This window comes from Gymnoscopelus microlampas (genome assembly GCF_963454915.1).
Source record: "Gymnoscopelus microlampas genome assembly, chromosome: 18".
NCBI lineage: Eukaryota > Metazoa > Chordata > Actinopteri > Myctophiformes > Myctophidae > Gymnoscopelus > Gymnoscopelus microlampas.
The window spans coordinates 33,959,334-33,979,230 of record NC_139955.1 but is presented as its reverse complement, the minus strand read 5'-3'; the positions used below and the strand labels follow the sequence as shown (position 1 = coordinate 33,979,230).

The window sequence follows — 19,897 nt, the reverse complement described above, 5'->3', positions numbered from 1 at the left end:
GCTATTTTCACAATATTTATCTGTGGAACCGAGTCAAACAAAATGTAATGCCTCAACTCCTACATTCCAAGTGCTTGTCAGGGTGGGGGGTCCCCAGGTTCAATTCTGATTATTTTGGGGGGTCGCAGCCTCAAAAGGTTGAGAGCCACTGCTGTAGACTTCTGTCGCTACAGTATTTCCCCTCCCTCCCACTTCTTGGCTGGACCAGGTCTGTACACAGACCCTCATGGGTCAATTTGTTAAATGAACACCTCTGTGCTCAGCACTCTTTCATTGTCTCTGATGTTCCTTTATTACCGAGCACTGGCTTCCTGTTCTACTGTTAGCATCTTGGTTAAATACATGGTCATGGTCTTAAATGGCAATATTAAAAGCAATGTAATGGTAAAGTGACTTTACACCACTGTTCTGTTCTGCTCTATACTTAACGGTAAAGAATCATCCATTGGGTCTATATAAGCATACTGTGTTTATGTAGCTTGCGTTTATGTGGCGAAGCATTGCAGAAACCAGCATGCAACCCTGGAAGGCAGCACACGTTGAAAGTGGGCCAGTATTGAATATGTTTGAAGCCTTTTGTAGGGCATGCCTTCCGCCCACGCACAACTGAACAAAACAATGCGGGGGTCCTCGGGACCCTCGTCGAGAATTTATTTGGGAACATTATCTACGTGCGTGGGCAGAGAGAGAGAGAGAGAGAGAGAGAGAGAGAGAGAGAGAGAGAGAGAGAGAGAGAGAGAGAGACAGAAGAGACAGAGACATGGAGACTCACAGCGGGAGCGGATGTAGCACTGGTGGCAGTTGAGAAGGCCATTCCTGATCCTGACGTCTGTCCCTGTGGTGGTGTCTCCCAGCTGTCCTTTACACACCCCACACTGAGAGACAAACATACAGACAGACAGACAGACAGACAGAGAGGGAGGTAGAGAGGGAGAGAGGGAGAGAGGGAGGTAATGAGAGAGGGAGGTAATGAGAGAGGAAGAGAGATACCCGGAGAGTGAGAGAAAGAAAGAGAAACACAGGGAGAGTGGGAAAGAAAAAAGAGAGGGACAGAGTGAGAAAGAGAGTGAGCTCTTTTGCCCCCCCACACACACATAGCAGGACTACTGTTGTGTAAAACTGAAACTTTACAAACATTACATCAATGTTTATATGATTTCACGTCTGTCACATTTAATTGCGTACAGCTAACAGGCCAAACCAGCTCAAGTGTCTGCCTCAGATGTGTACCGGGCTCACATCAACAAAACATTTATAAAATGCAGGTCACCTGCAAATAATTATCAATGAAATGTCCACACACTGAAAAATGTATGCTATACGGAAAACATTTTATATTCTGTGGGGACTGGGCTGATACCAAAAAGCCCCTGGACTGCGTCTGTCTGTGAGGCAGAGTGATAGACCGTAACCACTTGAGCCCCAGCATGCCCATTCTGGGGGGAATACTTGCCAAGAATAGCAGATCAACAAGCTCAAAACGTGTCACATTTTGCGACATCACACCTTTTGAGCTTGTAGATCTGCTATTTTTGCAGAAGAGATTTGGTGCAGACAGAAAAAAGCGGTCAGAGTACAGAACTCAAGTCAGTTTCACTAAGACTAGAGGGTTTAAGGGGTAAAAACAGTGGATGCGGTAGTAGAGTGACAGACCACTTCAAACCCTCCATTGTTAGGTAAAACGGATCTGAGTTGCAGCTGTCCTTGGACCGCTTTTTTCCCTCTACACCAAATGTCTTTGCCAAAAATAACCAAAACAAAATAAAATAAAAAGCTATTTTTTGGCTTATGTTTCCCCCCAGAATATGGATGCTAGGGTTCAAGTGGTTAAAGCAGTGGATTTGTAAGCAGAGCGACAGACCTTGAAGCAGGTGATGTGGAAGTAGAGGCTGAGGGTCTCAATGATCATGGCCGCTCCTTTGCCCAGCGGTTGACCACAGCTGGAGCACAGCTTCTTCCCACTGACTGACCTGAAGGATGAAGAAAGTGAGGGACAGAGAGAGGGGATATGGGAAGAGTGTGTGTGTGTGTGCGTGTGTGTGTGTGTGTGTGGGGGGCGGGGGGGGGGGGTTGTCAGAAAATGAGGTAGGGAGAGGATGAGAGAGTTGGAGAGAGGGCGGTATGTGCAGTGAGGTTAGAGAGGAACGAGGGAGAGCGGAAGAAGGAGTGAGAGTGGAGAGAGAGGATAAGAGATGGAGAGAGTGGTGGTGGTGGTGGTGGTGGTGGTGGTGGTGGTGGTGGAGGAGGTAGTAGGAGGGTGCAGAGAGAGAAATGAAAGAGAGAGAGAGAGAGAGAGAGAGAGAGAGAGAGAGAGAGAGAGAGAGAGAGAGAGCAGAAGACGGAGGGAGGGAGAGTGAGGGATGTAAGGATTGCAGAGAGAGTTCAAGTTAATTCATTATAAAAAAAAATATCTGCAAACTTGTATGGTTTGAACTGTCAGTTTTGAACATTTAAATTGAGTATACTACTTTGGCAACAGATAGGAGACAGAAAGAGAGGGAAACAGAGACTGACAGAGAGGTAGAGTTCTCTTGGGCTTGTGATTAATCTGGCACCAGACATCTGAATGACTGCACAAAGGCAAAATGACACCAGACTGTGCAATTCAAACCCTGGTAAAAAGTAGATTGCATCAAGTGCATTCAAAGTGTCAGTAGACATCTTCAACATTTCCAATAATCCACAGAGCTTGCGGTGTGAACAAACATGGTTCATTTATAGGGGGGAAAAAAGATGAAAAGAAAAGTGTTGAAGTGTATCGTCTTCCTTTATGCGGAATGTTTTCTCGTCTGTTAACCACACAAGCGAACCCATTCTGGCCATGTCATAATAGGTGAACATTCTGCAAAAACAGGTGAACGTTCAGCGAAAATAGCCGATCTACAAGCTCACAACGCGACGCAACGTATTGTGATGCGTTGCTTTGTAAATCAGCTATTTTCGCTATGTGATGTACAATGAAGTACACAGGGTTTAAGTGGTTAAGCTGAATTTTCCATCAAGGTGGGAGGAAAAAACAAAACAGGAGGTGGTGAATCATAAAATGACGAAGCAGTAAATGTCCCCCCCAACCCCCCCACCCCCACGTGGGACATCTGTAGTGCAGTATACCTGTTTGGAGTTGGAGGCTGCGTGTCTGCTGGAGGCAGCGGGCAGGGTGAGGGTGACTTAGGCAGGCTGCGGCCCGTGTTATTATCAACGGGGCCGCACCTAGAAAATGGAAAGCAACATGCAGCATGATGATGATGATGATGATGACATACCGCCAGAATGCTCCTATTGGCTCCCACACCGAGAAACGTAACCAATCCGAGCCAGAGCGTGGCTGGACGCCATGAAATCTAGTTACCATGGGACCAGAACCCCAGCCTCATTGGTTTTTCTGGATTTTGTTTGCCTGATAACCAGGGATGTAAGACGTGAGGTTATGTGTTGCAATATAATTCTTACAGGAGCCACGACTGAAAACAGCACCTTTAATGTCATGGAGTATAAAGATTTACTTCATGGTGAGGGAGAAATGGGAGATCATTACAAAATAAAACAAAAATGATACGAGACGCCATCTGGTGGCCATATAGGTGAATTATAATAGTCAGTCTGTAAAACATCCCCCTCAACCCCCTGTAAGGTCTAAGTCAAAGACCTTCTAGACCTCCCAGGAAAAAAAGTAAATGGCAATAATAAGGAGAAAAAGACCAAAATCATATACAAGTGCTGCGCTGACAAACACTTATGTCATTACCTTCTACGCAGTTCCCCCCATGTAAAGTCAATACACAGTACAAGCTGCCAAACTATGTTTTTGGTTTGGACTTTACCAATGTACTTTGGAAGGGTAGATGTGAATGCTGTTCCACATGCTCCCCAACGCTTAAAGCATATTAGAGCAGTAATACCAAAGAAGGCACTCCATGCCAGTATTATACTGTAGGTATGACAGGAATGACCATTGCAGCTCAGTAAAGCATTTGCTTATAGGTTTTTTTTTTTTTTTTAAGTACCTATCTCCAGCTCCACCCCTCAACAGCCACCCACCTGCGGTCTCCAGATGTCTTGCTGTGCTTGCGGCCATCCAGCTGTTTCTTGTCAGGCGTCAGGGCCTTGTTCTGGGGTGTCGCCTGGGCAATGGGTGAGGCCATGAGGACTCTTTGGCCATTGGGTAAACTCTGGCTGAGTGGCTCTGTCTGGCTGCTCAACGAACTGAACAAAACAGGATAAAACTCACTTTTGAGATGTATTAAATTACAAAAAGAAGAAAACACACGCCAGAGCCCACGATTTCAATCTTTGGCTGGAGGGCGTGGGCGACTGGTAAATTGTATGTACAATGTTTTGATGCTAATCCTTCTGTTGTAGTCTATGGATGTCTTTATCCTGCTGTAAATCCAACAAATTTCCTCCTCAAGGATCAATTTAATGGATAATGTTTCATATTATCGTGAAAATTGGGACATTTGCCTTTGCACTGGCTGTGATCGAATTAAAAACAGACAAGCTACAATACAAAATCAATCACCAAAAGACACAAGGATTACAGAGCTTCCATAACATATTCCAGCTGATGTTTAATAAAATAATGCTCATATCAGTAACACAGTGTTATATAGAGGAAATAATGTATGACATTGCTATGTGTTGGTTTCAGTAGATCTCTACAGGTGTGTGATGGGTAATGTGGTTTTGTTGTGTAATGGTTAACTGACTGTGTGAGCTGAGTAGACACGGAGTAAGCACATCATGTGAAACAAGCATCCATTGTGCTATTTGTTTTGCGCATTGTGCTTGTTTGTTTGTTGATGTGGCCACATGTCTGTGCTTAAACTGTGTTTCACATGGACTATTGTATTTCTTTTGGTCTACTCTTAGTCTGCTAAAATGTGTTTTAGCGCTTGTTAGAACTTGTGTTAAAGCAGCACGATGTAACTTTCCTCTTCTGGCCCGGATTTGAACATGGTTTCCTGCTTAAGTGCTGAAATCTTTACCATTGAGCTAATAGAGCGTACCTGCTTGCTCAGGGGATAAATTGAATCTTGGCTATCAGGTCAAAATGTTTGTCAGATCCTGTGTCTAGGTGAGATATGACCTTTGACACGATCTAAATGTCTCAATAGAAGAGCAGGGAGACAAAATACAACCACCCCAATTGTATAAGTTGTATTGTATGAACATACTCTACCATACAGATTGGACAAAATTACATTTTATTTTCATTAAAACAAGTTACATAACTATCTTAATCCCTTATATACATATTTAAATTTGTTGTTTTATTTATATATTTTATGCTCCAATTGCTGTTCAGAAATGTGTAACTCCTGTTCTAAAAAGTGCTATACAATAAAGTTACTATTATTATTATTATTATTATTATTATTAATTCATTAATTCAACTAGACTGAGGTAGACTGATCTAGGTAGAGGGAACTTGTAGGTGAGAGCAGGTTCTACGTCACTATAAGGTAATGAACTGGTCAGTGGTTCACCTCCCATTGCAGATAGAATTAGGTAGAATTAAGCCCACAACCAGTGAACAACAACAGTTGTTGATATATTAGTGCCAATGCAGCCTTTTTGAGTGATTTCCAGTTGACACCATATTACCCATGTGACACAGATAACTCAAACTAAAACCTGCACCCATCTTCAACGGACCAACCAACCTTCTTCCTGTTTTCATGCTCTCGTCCGCCGTGCTGATGTCACTGCTCCTGTCGTCTCGCCGCTTCCATTCCACGCTCTCCGTGCCCCCCCTCTGTGCCATCCAATCAGAAGACAGGGAATTTAGTCAAACGGCCCCCAAACAATGGGCAATGTGGGTGGTCACGCGCCGATGACTACGGTATGTACGTGTCTGTCTCAGGACGTGTGTGTGTATGTGTGTGTTTGTGCACAAAATCAATCAGTCAGTCGGTAATTCAGTAATTCCTTCACCGTCTGTCTTTCCAGCAGCTCCTGCTTGCGTTCCCAGTCGGCCAGCGAGCGAACGATGCCGTCCTGCGGCTGGGCGCAGGGGGAGACCGTGGATGGGTCTGCCGGGCCGGGGGAGGGCGGAGCAGGGGAGCGAGGGGTCAGCGGTGTCACTGTCTCCTCTAGTATCCTCATCTCCTGTCAGGAAGTGATGGGAGGGGAGTTAAGAGTTAGAGTTGATAATTAAGCTAATTAGCTAATGATAATGTACATTTGTCTTAGTAATTTATGGTGTAAGATAGTAAGTCACATTTCAGCACTGTTGGGAGGAAACCTTATATCGCCATATTTCGACATAAAAAAAAGTAAATTAATTTAGAGTAGCCAACAATTCTTTTAACCCCTTTTCTAGTGAGGAGCCCCTATCGGGACGACGCAGTGCCTCCATCCCACTCCTCCCGCCCAACACTCCCTGCTGACAGGTGCCACCCCAGCCTGTAGAAGTATGTGCATTGACAAACACCCTCCCTATCCTATACGAATAGACGTTCGTATAGGCGCTTGACATAGCTGGATGCACCACAGTGGATTCGAATCCCTAGACTCTGTGGTGGTGGTGGCACTGGGCAGGTACTTTACCACTGTGCCACCCAAACCGTGCCCTGTGTTTTTGTAGCAAAGTAGTAAAAATAGCCGACCTACAAGCTCACAGCCCCTTGAAAGTACAAGTGTTTAAGCGTGTCTGTGGGTTTTATAAATATTGAACGAATTAAAAGTATGAGTAAGAGCTTGTGACTAAATAATAACTAAACAGGACCCATCGGAAAAGAGGATCTTTTTTTCATTTTCCTGAAACATTCAGATAAGTAATTGAATGGGTTATTTAGCGGTGCGTACCTCTTCATGGAACTTCCTCTCCTCTTCAGCCACCTCTCTCTGGGCCCTCTCCCACTCCTCTTTCAGCTTCTTCTGCTCACAGTGGTACTGCTCCTGTTACCACGGCAACACAGAGATCACATACAGTACAGCAGCACAGAGCATCACGCAAGAAAACCAAGAGGGAAGAATCATTTTGGTGAATGAACTGGCAAAACCCAGGTTGAGCACAATTATTGCTGAAATGTTCGTCTATTTATGACATGCCCAGAGTAGGGAGGGACGCTAGGGTTCATGTGGTTAAGGTATTCAGACTGTTGAACTCTATTAGAGTTAGCTAACACTGGTAGGAATAAACCTTAAAGGAATGCTCGTTTTGCCTGCCTTAACCCATTAAGACCGGGAACGCATCTGTGAGTCATTTTAAGATTTCTTTGGGCTATTCAAAAATAGCAGATATACAAGCTCAAGCTATGAGCTTGTAGATCTGCTAGTTTTGGAAAAATCGTGAAAATGTGTGCAAATCTTTAAATATATATATTTTCAAAGCGAACATTTGTAAAATATTTTGTTCCAGGGACCCCCCAGAAGCAAAGATTTGAGTTACAAATGTTCGCTTTAAAAAAATATATACATTCAAAGATTTGCACAAATTTTCACGATTTTTTGAAAAATAGCAGATCTACAAGTTCATAGCGTGGCACTCGGTGCCGCGCTATGGGCTTGTAGATCTGATATTTTTGAATAGCCAAATAAATCTAAAATGTCACAGATGCGTCCTTGGATTGAATGGGTTAACAGTTACAACAAGCTTAAGGCTGACTTTATGTGACATCAGGGCTGACATTTGCTATCATGGCTGACCGATGCTCTGACAGCAGCTAGAGAGAGAAATGCAAACATGGAGACGCAGAAGCAGGCTGAGCAAAAAGCAGAGCATGCAGGGCTTAGGGTTTCTACACACGTTTTAGTCCAAAACTCAACGCTTCCCTGACCTTTTGGTCAAGCATGCTGGCCCATAAATATGCATGAAGGTTAATGCTTCACAAACAGACGTTATAAGGATAACGGTGTCAAATTAATTTCTCCTGACTTTATCAGACCCGTGTAGGAACCCTGAGAGCAGTACAGACAAAGAAACAAACAACAGGGAGGGAGGCAGGTCAAAGGTCATCCATCCATACGCTGGTCATTCATCCGTTTCAGCGCATCTCAAATGGAACAGCAGACAAGCAGACAAAAATGTGCTTTCTTCCCTGTTGTCATGAGAGGCACACCTGTGACTGTCACATTCAAGATGATGGGATTGCCAAATGGGGGAGTGCAGTTTTACGAGCTCCAACAGGTTGAGTGCGCCTTAAAAACAACTTTGGACAAAGGAGGCTGAATATTGAGATGCACGTTTGGTTGCGTGGAGGAGGAGGAGGAGGGAGAGGTTGGTCTGGGCAGCAGCAGCAAACCTTGGACAGCGATTTCAATGCGTGTGGGTGGGTGTGATGTGAGACACAGGCAGCATACTGTACCACCAAGCTATTATAGGGCTCTTCCATTGCACAGGGCTGCCCTCTAGTGCTCAAAGTGTCTATAACAGTAGCCAAGCTGTGACTTTGGAGTTGACTCATACACGCTGATAGAAAGCAAACATGGAGGCAAGCTTGCAGAGGTTAATGAAGTCCCAAGTAGTATCGTGGTCAGCATGTTAGTGCGTTTCAGTGTAGCCCGTTTAAAACTCAAATGGTGCATCAGAAACTGCCTTGCTTATGCATTCGTCCATGCTTTGTTTTGTCTTTGCAAGCCCCTGCCTGTGTTTATTTATCCAGAAGAACTAGCATGCTAACCTGGCTACTCAATTGAGTTATGGCTAATGGAAAACAACATCATATGCCATAAGGTTTCCGTTTCCATGAAGCACGAAACAGTACCAACAATATACACAAATGCGGTTAAATCTTTATTTTTTGTATGGTTGCAAGTGTTAATTCAAAAATTGGAACCATGAAGTAAAACTGTTGCTCTGACAGTGTTAGTGATGTGCTCTCCCAGTACTAACTGTACTGTATGTTGGGGTAGATACTTCTGGGACACAGAAGCCGATGTTTTTCATGCTGAAAAACGAACAAAATAAAAAACTACATTTCTTTATGTCCGGAAAGTTAATGACCCCCTTAGACCAATACAATAATGGTTCCAATTTGAGTTGTTTTTTAAGTAATTCATCAATCACTATGGTTAGACAGTGCCAGGTATCTGGTGTAAAAGTACATTATATGTAAATTAAAGACCCCTTTTCGTAAGTTGATGCTCCTGATTTTGAGGCCCAATCCAGGCATGCATCTAGTTAGTATATCAAAGAGTATAGAAGCCCAGAGATAACACACTGGTGCTTTTTTGACAACCACCACTAGATGACACTGCGGTAGCGTTGAGGTAGCGCTCTCGCCTAAAACGTCAATAGAATCTTGGAGCAGAGCAGCACAAACCTTTACTATAAAAGGAATGACCAATTGGCTTTCATTCTCGGCAATGCAAGTTCTTTGTCAATATTGAGAGCTACGCGACCAATGGAAGTCCTGCTAGCGCCATGCTGCCATATAGTTACACAGTGTACCTGCAGCGTGCGCTCCTGCTCGTGCTGCCACCTTTCCTGACGCTTTCGCTCCTCATCCGGGTCCCAAGACCAGCGGTCCCCCCGCGTGGCCTGGGTCAACACCGGGACTGACACCTGACGCACAGACACGTACTGACATGCACACACACGGGTATGCGCACGCACACATGCACAAAACCCGCCCCCCCCCCATGCACACCGCAAACCCAGACACACATACAACAAACACACACCGATGGACAGATATGGACCCCAGCATTCCACACCCGCACACGCACAGACGCGCACACACAGAAACACATCCACCAGGAGAAAGAAAGGAAGGAGGAAAGGAGGGAGGGAGGAGAAATAGTTTCATCTACCACAACAGCACTAATCCAATGCTAGCCAAACGACTCCTACTAAGGAGAGAAAAACACACATAGAGAGAAAGATGAGCATAAAAGGAAAAGGAGAGCAATGTTGGCCACTTTCTTACAGATTCAGCGCCTGGCATGCAAAAGAACCCAACAGCAGCAGCTATACTGAATATAGAACTGTCCCATACGTTCCTTGCATATGGGAAATGCAGGATATTAATCTTCATACATGTAGGCGTGGGCCTTTATTGTACGTCATTGGTAAAACATCAGTGCTACTGCTAACTACTCTTCCCTCCACAGCCAAAAGAGAAACAACTATGTGAGCAGAGAAAGTGAGAAAATGCCCTGTCAAAGCTGTGGCTGGTAGGCGGACAGTGTTATTTGATTAGGAGCACTTGTGATGTCATTTGTAGCTACAAACACACAAAAAGTAGTCCCTGCTGTTCACCTCTGTAGGGGAATACCTAAGACTATACCAGATAAAGAGACATCTGGTAAACCAGAGGAGGGACAGACAGGTAAAGCCTTTTGAGTGCTTGTTGCGCCCGAAGATACAATAACAAAAGTCAGATTTACTCACGTTTCCACGAAGATCCTTCTCAGCCTCTTCTGTAGAGCAATGTTAAGAGAACAGTTAGTGGGGAAATAAATATCCATCAAATAAATGTATTACAAAATCACACAGAGACATTAACCCTTTAAGACCGGGAAAGCATCTGTGTCAGTGTAGATTTCTTTGGCTATTCAAAAATAGCAAATGTTCGCTTTAAAATATATATATTCAAAGATTTGCACACATTTTCCAAGATCTTTAAAGAAATAGCTAAAGTATAAAATAATGGTTTAAGTGGTTACACAGATGCTTACACAGATGCGTTCCCGGTTTAAATGGGTTAAAAGGGTTACAAACACAATAACATGAAATACTGGTGAATAATGAGACACCTTTACAATTAAAATTTTTTTTACCAATGAGTTAGTTATTTGACAGACCCTGAACAACTGTACATACAGTTGACATGGATGAAACACCTAAACAAAAACATAACAGGACAAATGCATAACGATCTCCGCCCCAAAACACCCTGATCACGAATGGGAAAACTAAAACAAAATAAGGGATGGGACTCAGGTCCTGTATCCTAGCCCCTGGGAAGAGGGAGCCAGTACATTCAATGCTCCTAAGTGAGTGGTTTACCTGGCGGAGAGAAGAACTCCAAACGCTTAGGGTTGGTGGCTGCCAGAGGACACCTGACACTGTTTACAAGCTCTATAGCAAAACAATGTATGGGTGGGATAGGAGGGAAAGATGGCGGGAAAGAAATAGGAAGGAGTGATTTTGGAAGGAAGGAGGTTGATAGGTAGGGGGACAGACAGTGTTGTGCAAGTTCACACGTCACAAGAGCTATAGTTCACAGTCCAAAAATATTAACTAGCTCACGTTCCCCGGTCCTGAATCACTGCCACTACCCACTTCCCAAACTAAATGTATTACTGTATGCTATCATAGAATCACAGAGATTGCATTTAAAGGACAAGAAAAAACAATGAGTGCGTTTTACCACTTTAAAAAAAATGCATAAAGTGAAAACAAACAGGTGCAGTAAAGGTATTTCCTGCAGATGCAGTAGACAAAATATGGCTCCACCCTGTGGTTATGTCCTGTATGTCATTTAGTAACTGGAAGAGTCACAGCCCATGTGTTTCCCCCCCCTGTCAATATCAGTGTGCATGAATTAATGCACAGATTCTGAGAAAGATTGCTCCCATGCTTTGAGAGATATGAGGTCCCGCTGGTTTGACTGAAAAACACAGCTGATTAGAGCAGTGACTTGGAGTGTGCGATCACATGACTTCAAGTTACATGTCCATTTTGCACAGGCATGCATGGTGTTTGGCCCTGCTTTTCGTGACATCGTTGGTCATGGGAGGGGTGGGTGGGTTTGTTTGAGACAGACTGGAGATGGACTTGTACGTCTTTTGAGGTCACGCGACTGATCTAATCAGCTGTGTGTGTCTCAGTCAAAACAGTGGGAGCTCACAACTTTGAAAAGGTGCAAGCAATTTTTCTTGAGAGAACGTTCTCCCCAAGTTAAAAGTACATTCTTTCCAAGGACGCAGGTGTGTTCTTGGCGTTCTCTGTATTGAGAAAAGGCCACAATCTAGCTAGCGTCTTTATTCTTTCTTTGTCACTGTTTATTATCACTGCTATTCTTGTTTTACCATTGCTGTTACAAGGCTGTGTTGAGGAACCAAAACCAAAGAATTGTACTCTTATGTACTTGTACACAAGATGTAACAATAACATCTTGAATTCATCCACTTGCAACAGTGAGCCTCATGGGAGTTAATGACGCTCACATTCATTAGTTGCAAGCGGGTCAATCCAGTTCACCGCTCACCAAAAAACATGAGCACGTTCAATGCTCTTTGAGTGTGTTCATGCACAACACTGGGGACTGATGTCCCGGGAGCTGGGATGGAAAGCAAGATCATTACGGCCTCTCATGCAATGGAGAGTGATTACCAATGTTACCATAATAGGTACACGCTGTACCGCCATGTTGCAGGAGTGATAGGCATACTGCAGTTTATAAATCACCACAGAGGACACTCTGCAAAACTTTTCATTTGCCGGAAGCCAGTGTGGAATATTTTCAGTTAATCGCTGCAGTCCACCATTGTAAAATGAATATGCATGATAAAAATGCTACTGTATTGAACATAAAACATATACAGAGGCAATAAGCCTCTGTAAGCTGCAATATAGCTGATGTATACGTGGTTATGAATCATGTCATGCGTCGAATATCGCCGATCCACAAGCTCACAACGCGTCGCAGTGTGACTCATTGTGAGCTCGTAGATTTCTGATGTGAGAGACGGAGGCAAGAGAAGGCCAGAGTTGTCGATATAGTAATCTCAAGGGTTAAGCAAATGGGATTGGTATTTAAAATAGTCAAAGTAATACCCTCATACCTGTTGAACTATTTCTCCAAAGTGAGTGACACCCACAGCCACAACACTAGAGGGAGCAACCATGAGCTGACACCATCCATTAAAGGATGTGTAAAACATTTATCAGGAGACCACAAGGGTCTGTAAATGTAATTTTCCCATCTCCTTTGTACATAAAGAGTTTTGAATTTGTTGATTGTGTTATTTTGTATGCTATGTTGATGAATTGAATACATAGGACCACAATGGAAACAAGTCCCCAGGACGTTTTTGTGTTATCCTTTTAGCCTTAATGCCTGACTGTAAACATGTGCTGTTTGCATTTCTGACTAATTAAGTATTCAATCAATCAATCAAAAGGATGAGGATGGTAACATGGGCCATGAGTCTAGAAGAAACTTCAAGCATCAAGCAGTGATGATCTTACAGTTTTTCCTTTGTAAAATCCGGTTAGTGAATTCAATCCTACGGGTCTTTCTGCGTTTCTCCCATTACGCTGCAGGCTAAACTGAGTGTGACTCAAAAATGTATTTGTAACCTTTGATTCAAAATGAAACACATTGAAGTGTTCAGCATTGTCCTGCGCTTTACTTTTTACAGCCAAACAGCAAGAATGCCAGAAAGACAAACTAGAAGGGAGTGAGAAAGGAGTCAAACAGAGGAGAAGAGTGAGTTAATAATAATCTTGCTAGTGGCTGGTGGATGGCAAAGCGTTTTACCTGCTGTGGCGTGGCATGGCGGGTCGTAACTGAGAGATCGTGGATCGGTGATGATCGGTAGACTCTCTTTTCTCTGAGACCACTCCTGGGTACTTTCACTGACCTGCAGTCAGATTTGACACATCATTTGATTGGGGCGGTTGTTTGGATGTTTATGCTATGAATGCACACAATCTAGTATATATTATTGGGGAAAATATTCAACAATTTTCTAAATTGAGTGAGTGTTCAAATGTCACTGACACTGGTACCTTAGCATTAAAGTCATCCCTACCTGCAGTGTGTTGGCCTCTGACTGCAGCAGGTTGGGAGCATTTAGTCTACTTGGCACCGTCTGTTCCTGGACGGTTTGTTGGCGTTCTGCAAACACATCACCAAAATCACTTGTTAGTAGTTTCACCCAACTGGATCCACATCCAAAACCCACGCCCATACCCTCTATTTCTTTCATGTATTTGTATTAAGAATTTGGTCATTAAAACATTCTGCATCGTCTGCTTTCTGAATGGATACTTCAGTCTACTTATGTCTGCGTCCTACAGTATGTTCATGTATGTCGTCGCAATTTTCACTTTACACTGTATTACTGCTAGTCTGTCAAATCACCACTAGGTGGCAGGCTAGCAGTAACATGGGCCCCTAGTTACAGTATCCTAGGCCAGTGGTTCTCAAACGTTTTCATGTCAAGGGCCCCCAAATTAATAGTATTTGACCGCAGGCCCCCATCTGAAAACATTTAGTGCCGGGGACACCATACCAGATTTGTGTTAACTATTTCAAAAACAGTCCACATTTTATACATTTTTTCAAGTATTTATTTGAAAATATCCCATCTAAAAGATCACAACACGTCGCAGTTGTGAACTTGTAGATCGGCTACTTTCAAAAAGCTGACATACATAGGTGTTAAAGTGGTTAAACTGATTTTTATGCTGCGTTAACACATTTTCCTGGGGACCCCTTGGAACCCCCTCAAGGACCCCTGGACTTTGAGAAAGAGAACCACATGCTCAGTCAGACCTGTGGATGCAGTCTGCTGTCCTGCAGTGTCACTCTTTGGCTTGTCCTCCTCCGGAGGGACAGTGGACCGGCCTCCTGTCACCTCCACGCCTTCTCCTGGCTTCTGCAGCTCCTATTAGCGGGGGGACACAAGATGAAGGGTCAGATAACCTGGACTTGATGGCTTTCCTCCACTTCCAACTCAGGACAGAACAGAGCACAGAGCTCTCTATTTTGTCAGGAACTCAAAGCCACTTTGTGTAACTGATGCCCCAAAAATGCCTCAAATCATGAACACAGCGTGCGATTTCCGTGAAATGTTGCACACACATTCCCACTAGGTCGAGAAAGAAATGCCACTTGAAATGTTTTAAATCAGCCTAATGGTGGCGCTATAACAGGCCTACCTATAACTGCACCGATCTGTGTAAAACCTTTGCCCTGCTTTTTTCACATCTGCTTTTTATAGCGCCACCAGGAGGCCGACTTATGTAAAACAAATCTTTTTATATTACTCCTTCAGATTTTATCCAAATGTCACGCAAATCAATACACATGATCTATATAGTCATGTGATCTAGACTGATCTGTTTGATTTTTCATATTCCATCCTAATTGGCTAAGATTGACTTCTAAAGTTTGCAAGAGTGGCCCATTTTGAACAAAATACGGGCCAAATCATCAAATCATGAACGCAACGTCCGATTGCGGTGAAACTTTGCAGGCACATTCGCACTACGTTGAGGAACAAATGCCACCCTTTTAACAATGCCCAACTATAGCGCCACAAAAAATATTAATATTACTACTACAAATTGTGTCCAAACATCACCCTAATCGGTACACATTATCTCTATAGTCAAGTGATCAAGATGGATCCGTCCGATTTTTCATATTCCATACTGATTGGCGAATTCCAAACATTGCTGGCCCACAATAACCTGACCTAGCGGAGACCTGTGCTCCGAGGAGCACTTTTTCTAGTTATTTCATCAGATATTTTTAAGAGCAGTAATCATTAAGTAATGCCCTATATTTCATTCTTTGTCGTATGTCAGTGTTGAACAAAAATAGCAAAAATAGCCAATCTACAAGCTGGAACTTGTTGATCTACTTTTGAACATTTGAACATTTTTGGATAATGACAAGCCCAAAATAGGGATGCCAGGGTGAAAGTGGTTAATGTGTCTGTGTGTTCTATACATATTTAACCAATAAAATGTATTAACAAGAGCTTGTGACTAAATAATAACTACAATGGATCCATTGGAACACAGGTTATTTTCTCCTGTAAAATAACGTGTTTGGACATACAAGTTTGCACCGGACAGTGACCATATGATGTTAAAATGTGTGAGGAAAAAAAACACACAGAGATGCTCTTATCCTCACCGTTGGTAGTGAGGTGGGTCGACTGGGCGGGGTGGAGGGGCGGAGCTTAAGGTCATCCTTAAGGGCATCTCCGGAGCCTGGCGTTGTGTCACCACGTCTCTCTATGGGCTCCGACGCCCCCGGCCGCCCCCTGGGAGACGTGTGTGCGCTGTGCATCGGAGAGGCCGCCGCTGCCGCTGCCGCTGCCACGGGCTTGTCTGTTGCATCGACATCGTGGCTGACGCGGGTGGGTGTGGGGGGACACGCCTGGAAGCACATCAGGGATTCCCCGTCCTGGCTCTCGGGGGTGGAGGGGCGCTCCTCAGTGCCCAGGACACCGTTGACACGGACCAAGCCGTCAGCCTGGTGAGAAAGGAGAGAGGGGTTCGTTTGAGGAGTCGCTCCAGTGCGTGGGTAAATACAGTATGTATAACTTGAAAAAGAGAGAGGCGAGCGCTCGTTAGTTGAATAGTTCACAGTTCACGTGTATCTGGTGCACGGTTCTGGCAGAAACAGTATCTTTGAAAAGATCACCAGCACTCACTTGTTCCTTTAAGAATCTGTTACGGCCTTGTTCCTCAGCGTCATTCACGCTGAGGAAGGCCATTGGCCGAAAAAAACGTCTGTGAGTGATCTGCTGCTGGGGCTACAAAAATAAAGAAGAGATCCTAAAAAGGACCAAGTGAGTGCTGGTGATCTTTTCATAAATACATTATGCACACATGTGCACTGCACAAGCACATGGCTATTGGTTAAACTTAAAAATGTACTCACTTTAACTTATAGGATAAAGATGGCATTTAATTGCACAGTGCTTAGTAAACCTTTATTTTTTTTAAAGTGATAGAACAGAAACTTTAATTATATTTTAATGGCCTCCTCTCAGCCTCCTCTCAGCACCCATCTATGCCACTCTGAGCCAGCGATGAAGCTGCTAAGGAGCACGGTAACTTTAGAAGCCTGTAGCAGTGGTGCTATAGAGGTGGGGTGGGTGAATGCAGGCTCTCAGTCTGCCTCTACCCCACACACCCACCCTCCCTCCTCCTGCACCCCATGTCTCCATCTCATCTCCTTCCCAGCAGCCTGTGTATGTGTGTGGCCCCTCTTTGTGTGCTGGGGAGCCCACTTCACATTGAGAGGGCCCTACTTGTCAACGTCTTAAGTCAATAGGGAACAGAGGGCTCCATTCACAGCCCTGGGCTCCACTCTGCTCAGGCTCCTGTGACGAGACATTCCAGAACAGCGGCTCTGCACTTGCCCATTTGGGACAGTAATAACTCCCCCCTCCAAGACACATTAACACACACGAACACGCACGCACACGCACACACACACACACACACACACACACACACACGCACACGCACACGCACACGCACACGCACACGCACACGCACACGCACACGCACACGCACGCTCCGCAAAACTACAAGAGGATGATTTTCATTTCCGCCATTTTTTTTTCCTTTTAAGGGAAGTAGATCCTCTTTGAGAGTTTGAATTGTTTGAGTTGAAACATTACATGCCTCTTAGTGGGGAGAGTCTGTTGTTTTCCACGAAGAAACATGACAGCCCATCTCCATGGCGCGTTCTGTGGCATTCTAATGTAAATGCCAAGGGGGCAGTGGGGTAGGAGGGGGGTGGGCGTGGGCTCATCCAACAAACTGTGAGCAGAGCGGGCTGCCAGCTCTGGGAAGAAGCCATGTTCCGTGTAGCCATGCCACCTTTGTTTCCTCTCTCTCTCTCCGCTTCAGCTCTGCGGTCTTCACTCAGTACACCACCACTCTATATCTGTGTTTACTAGAGTTGTTCCAGTACCGATACCAGTATCGGAAAAGCTGCCGATACCGCCTAAAAGGCTGGTATCGGTGAGTATGCCAGTCTATGCCATTCCGATACCATGTAATATATCACATGATGAGATTTCATTTACAGTAATATTTTTGAATTGATGTTGCACTACTGTTTTATATTCTTAGTACTGTACAATTTACATTATTATTTTACTCACTTGGAACTGCACTTTAACTATTATTAATGGACTTCCTAGATCAGTGGTTCTCAAACTTTTTAATTTCAAGGACCCCCATAGCTCTCAGAGTTACAGACCTGTAAGGGTCCATTTGGAACCCCCTCAAGGAGTCCAAAACATTTTATTTTGATATATTATATATATATAATGTATATATATATATTATATATCATTATATATGTACTTTAGGAAAGATAGCAGAATGTCTGAGAAGAGCACAGAAGTGTATGTCTCATCTTTCCTTTGAATATAATATACATAATGGATTTCACCTGTCACCAATTAGTGCTAATGTGAGTCCTGCATGTCCATGTACTTTGTCTTGTGTCAAACGTTAAGTGTTTAATACCGGTCTGCCACGACAACATATGCCAAAGCAATTTCCTTGAATGAACCTTATTCATCCCTGCTGACCGAGGACTGATTCCCCCCAGCGCCTCAAGCCTAATTTAAGCTCTGTCGCATGCCGAAAATAGCAGACCTACAAGCATACAACGCGTCGCATCCGCGACACGTTGTGAGCTTGTAGGTCTGCTATTTTCAATGCAAGGATGAATGAATTTCCTGTGAAGAGATTTGGTGTAGAGGGAAAAAGGAGGGGACCAAGACTAGTCGTGTTTTGAACCGCATTTTGGGCGTGTAGATCTGCTACTTTTGATGCTTTTGTGTGACGCTGCAGTATGATCAAGTTGGGCGTTAATTTACAAAAAAAACAAAAAGTAAAAATATGGAGATATATGCGTTCAAGGGTTTAAGAGGTGAAATGAAAAGTGAGAAACAATAAGTAACACGTGTAAAATATGTGGCGCTCACCTTAGATGGTCCTGTGATGGCAGCAGTGATGGCAGCAGCAGAGGGTCGGGTCTGGACGTAAGGCTTGGGCGTCAGCAAAGGCACCGGTTTTGGCGACACGGCTCTGATGGTCGTGGTCGGGGGTTTTGGCTCTGACGAGCGCGAGCGGATCTGCGGCCGGTGTTGAGAGGAGGAGGAGGAGGAGGAGGAGGAGGGGGAGTGTGGCGAAGACGACGGCCGCGCCGCGCCGTCTCTGGGGAACTCTTCCACCCGCGCCTCCACCGTGGAGGTGTACTTGGGGATCGGGGCCGACTGCTGCCGCAAGAACCGCATGGGCCCGTCCAGGTCGGCGCCCGAGGGGTCCGGGGTCGTCGGGGAGGCGGACAGGGACAGGGAGGTGAAGTGGAGGTGTGAGGGGGAAGAGGGGGAGGACGGGAGGTTGGGGTCAGACGACACGCTGCGGTCCAGCAGCTTGGGAAGCTGCAGGCGCTCCATCACCGACTCGCTGATGGAGAAGCGCTGGGCGTAGCGCTGGAGCACGGTCGACGCCTCCTCGGTCGAACGGGCCATCTTGTACGCGTCCCTCAGCTCCTCCTCGCGACGCTCCCTGGTGGAGGGAGAGAGGGAGGGAGGAAGGGATGAGATACAGGGGTTTTTGTTACCCTGCTACTAGAGAAACCAACATGCAACCTGCACTCTTTGAAAGTGGAAGATCTTTTCGGGGACCTATACAGAACACAACTCTATACATCACCTCAGTACAGCATCTCGGTATCAGCTTAATAGAAAGAATATTGTTTGTATTTCCAAAGGTTTTGAAGATCATACAGGATTTCTAAGTTTAACAGTGATTTGGTGATTTGTATTTTCAATGACAAAATGGGAAATTTATGCCGTCTTATCACTTGCAATATCCTCACGGGGAATCACAATATTAAATCAACACGGGTCAAAGTAACAATTGTTCAACCACCGAGTGTGTGTGTGTGTGTGTGTGTGTGTGTGTAGTTGACGTACTTGTCTTGTAATATCTCTCTGTAGGTCTTAATGCTCTTCCTCCTCATGCTGTGACATGCATCTCCTGTCAGCAGGTTCTCCATCAACTTCCTCTCCTCTTCCTTCTTTATGAGGTCCTGTGACACACTCCGCCTCCGGTTCTTCCACTTCGCCAGGTCCTAACACACAATACAATACAATACAATACAATACAAGACACACACACACACACACACACACACACACACACAGAGGTTAGGCATTTAGTAGACAC

General features: G+C 44.6%; 1 protein-coding gene across 5 annotated transcripts in view; it reads right to left on the bottom strand.

Moving 5' to 3' along the window:
- limch1b (LIM and calponin homology domains 1b) overlaps nt 1-19,897 on the bottom strand; it is a 115,110-nt gene that overhangs the window by 2,698 nt on the left and 92,515 nt on the right. For 4 of the 5 annotated variants that reach the window (XM_084041631.1, XM_084041632.1, XM_084041635.1 and 1 more), the window contains 15 exons: nt 19,645-19,802; nt 18,649-19,234; nt 15,825-16,166; nt 14,454-14,565; nt 13,708-13,793; nt 13,434-13,536; nt 10,955-11,026; nt 10,337-10,365; nt 6,808-6,900; nt 5,935-6,108; nt 5,664-5,755; nt 4,039-4,203; nt 3,112-3,210; nt 1,862-1,970; nt 773-875 (listed from right to left, as the gene is read on the bottom strand). In XM_084041631.1, the coding sequence (XP_083897757.1) occupies nt 773-875; nt 1,862-1,970; nt 3,112-3,210; nt 4,039-4,203; nt 5,664-5,755; nt 5,935-6,108; nt 6,808-6,900; nt 10,337-10,365; nt 10,955-11,026; nt 13,434-13,536; nt 13,708-13,793; nt 14,454-14,565; nt 15,825-16,166; nt 18,649-19,234; nt 19,645-19,802 (2,323 nt within the window). The remainder of the gene's footprint in view (nt 1-772; nt 876-1,861; nt 1,971-3,111; nt 3,211-4,038; nt 4,204-5,663; nt 5,756-5,934; nt 6,109-6,807; nt 6,901-10,336; nt 10,366-10,954; nt 11,027-13,433; nt 13,537-13,707; nt 13,794-14,453; nt 14,566-15,824; nt 16,167-18,648; nt 19,235-19,644; nt 19,803-19,897) is intronic. The other variant, XM_084041633.1, reaches the window with a different exon arrangement.